The following is a 3,372-nucleotide window of genomic DNA, read 5'->3' as shown; positions in this document are numbered from 1 at the left end:
CTAACATCTCACTCGTTTTAAATATAGAAAGGGACCTTCCATCCATAAAAATTTAATGAATAATAATTTTATGGTCAACCACTATTACCTCCATTATTACCCCAATAATGTGGTAGTATCTGAATTATTATGCTCATGGGCAATAAATATATTGAGATACCACAATCAATCAAGAAATATATAATTGTTTAATTTAAAGGGGTCATTATATAAAAGATTATTAAACATTAGAGATCCATTGTTAAAAATAAACTACTTGCACCTTTAGTTAGTGTTTAATTACAATTTTAAAATACAAGAAACAAAGACAACAGAGATAAAAAGAAAGAAAGAAATATAAGTTTTTTTTTTTATCTAATGTTTTGAAATAGTGAAAAATATTCACTTTAAAATTGTTCTAAAATTATATTTATTTTATATTTTTATTTTCATATCCTTAACTAAACATATTTATATCATTTTTATCCTTGGATATCAACCGAACACAACCCTAATTGATGTAGATTTTAAAAGAAAGGATTATACAAAAACATTAATTCATAATTTTATTACTAAATATTTTTTTTCAAGTAATTTAGTTTTTTGAAAAGATTTGCCATCCTTAAATAAATCTAAAAATCAACCTAAAAACCTAAAAATAAAAAAATAATAATAAAAATCAAAAAATAAAATTATTAAGTATGTTATATAATTTTTTAAAGTTTAGAAAAAATAAAAATAATATTTCTTAAAAACCTCCTCCATCACTGATTCTGCGTTGATTATTTCCTATGTGAGTAATTGGAATAGAAAGGGAGGATCAGTCTTTTGGAATACTCTGTTCATGTCTGAAGAAGTTATCAGACAGCCTTTGGAACAATGGAAAAATCTGCATTATTTCTGCTTATCAGTTACCAGAAGAGCAGTGGAGTGATCATGACAGCCTTTGGAATCTGATATAGAAACGGCAGAAGTGTGATTAATTTGCTGAAAACCTGTTGAATCATGGAAAAAGCGTAGGGGTGTTGTTTGCTATGTTATAATTCTGCATCATTATATCTTATTCAGTCACAATGGAGTCTCACATTTTTCGTTTATTATGTCTTCCATAAGCTTAAACACCATGAAACACACTTCAATCTCTCTTTCTCTGAGATGTGGCAAGGAGGAATACTCTGTTCATGTCTGAAGAAGTTATCAGGATCTACTCTGGTCTTCACTTGTACCAATCTGTAGAAGTTATCCTTGAAGTACTTGGTACCCCAAACACTTGCTTCTTCACAACTTGTGTTAGTCTTCTCGTTCATGCCCAGATCAAGATCCCTGTAATTTCCATACGCTTCCCTAGGATTCATGGAGACATAAGGTGCCATGTACTCATAAATCTTCCTAACCCAATCAATATTCTTTGCAGCATTCTCAGAAGGATCTTTCCAGCTGGTTGAGTAGTCGATCATGAACAGGTTGCCCTTTCTATGAGGGTAAGGAATCTGATATTCTGAGATTTTATTCATCATTCCACCATAAGGAATCAATACCATGGTAGGGTTCTCTTCTTCAAATAACCTTTCCCATAGCCCTTCAAGTGCGGTTTCAGGTATTGGTTCTTTGACAAAGTCTGACTTGCCTTTCAAGTAGCGTTTGAACAAATTATTCCGTTGAAGTAAAATTTCAGGAGTTGTATTGTTGGGAAAGAAAGACATATATAGCACTGAATTGATCCAGCTTGTTTCAATGCAATCCTGCTGTTGCAAGCCCAATTCAGGAAAGCTTTCTTGCATTACCTGTAGGAGTCTCTTGGTATCACCAAGAAACAACGCATCATAGGAAGTTGAAATAGTTTTTTTACATTTCTTACAAGCATTTTCCAATTGTACACTGACAGAGAGGAAGAGGTCATCGTCAAGTTTATCAGCCACTTGTTGCCATCTGTAGAGGAGGTTAGTCGCACCTTGTTCCAAAGTCTTGGCAACCCTAAAAACTGTCACAGTTGATGGAACAGGAACCAGTTTAACTTTCCAGGCAGAAATGATTCCAAAGCTGCCGCCTCCACCTCCTCTTATTGCCCAAAAAAGATCTTCTCCCATGACTTTCCGGTCAAACACTCTTCCCTGTGCGTCTATTATACGAGCATCGATGACATTATCCGCAGCAAGGCCATATTTTCTAAACATGGAGCCATATCCACCTCCTGTAATGTGTCCACCAACACCAACACTAGGACAAACACCAGCTGGGAAGCCATGTTTTTCACTTTTCTCTGAAATTCTATAGTAAAGCTCACCAATTGTAGCACCTGCCTGCACCCAAGCGCTATTACCATCAATGTCAATGCTGATAGAACGTAGCATGTCCAGGTCTACAACAATGAAAGGTGTGTCAATTTCAGAGACATAAGAGAGCCCCTCACGGTCATGGCCTCCACTGCGAACTCTGAGGTGAATTCCGAGCTGTTTTGAGCAAATAACAGCAGCTTGGATATGGGATTCCTCCACAGGTTTGAAAAGAAGTTCTGGTTTCGGAGTCAAAGGCAGCGTGAACCTGAGATTTTGTGCTGAAGATTGTAAAATAGAAGTGAATGAAGAATTGACTGGAGAGTACAGCAAAGTGGAGAATGGAAAGGATATGTCAGAATTTTTTTGGAGACATTGTAGAAAGCTATCCCGAATCGGAAGTGAAATTATCAGAGAAGGAGATAGAAGCAGGACTCCAAATATCCATAGAGATGCATAGCTTGAAAGAATCATTCTGCCAGTTACTTAGCACAGCCGGGATCGTTTGGCAAGGAAGATTTTGTATCCTTGGATTAATTTTTAACTGTTGCCGACACACAACCCCACCTTAAACGTCTACACTAAAGTTTGATGCACTGTGGTAATAAATAAATTCTGGATAATCTTTTTGGTTTTCACAAATCTGAATTCGTATCTTGACCTGTCTGCATATATCAAAGTCATATTCATAAGCAAATATTTTATTTTGGATTAAAACACGTTTCCACTAATATAGACGTTATGCATTAAACAAATATTTCGGGATCGTTTGGCAAGGAAGATTTTGTATCCTTGGATTTTTAACTGCTGCCGACACACAACCCCACCTTAAACGTGTATATATATTTATACACGAAAGTTTGATGCATTGTTGTAATAAGACAAATATTTCTTCTACTTTATTTTTTATTTTATTTTTCTTTTAGAGTACTCATGAAGATTATAATTAAATATAGTGGAAAAATTGTAAAGAACTCAATTCCTCGAAAAATCACTTTGTCCCTCAATTCATTTTGACAATAAGAACCTGAGATTTTGTGCTGAGTACAGAATAGTAGTGACTGAAGAATTGATTAGAGAGTACAACAAATTGGAAAACTAGTAGATCAATTGGTAATAG

General features: G+C 34.8%; 1 protein-coding gene across 1 annotated transcript; it reads right to left on the bottom strand.

Moving 5' to 3' along the window:
* Positions 1-576: 576 nt before the first annotated feature.
* On the bottom strand, positions 577-2,783 carry LOC118035882 (monolignol oxidoreductase AtBBE-like 15). The gene has a single exon (XM_073412396.1). It carries the CDS (start codon positions 2,724-2,726, stop codon positions 1,077-1,079), a length of 1,650 nt encoding a protein of 549 aa, XP_073268497.1. The 5' UTR covers positions 2,727-2,783; the 3' UTR covers positions 577-1,076.
* Between the last annotated feature and the right edge of the window lie 589 nt (positions 2,784-3,372).

The sequence above is a fragment of the Populus alba genome, chromosome 1, assembly GCF_005239225.2.
Source record: "Populus alba chromosome 1, ASM523922v2, whole genome shotgun sequence".
Classification (NCBI taxonomy): Eukaryota; Viridiplantae; Streptophyta; class Magnoliopsida; order Malpighiales; family Salicaceae; genus Populus; species Populus alba.
This window is presented reverse-complemented; position numbering and strand designations above follow the sequence as displayed.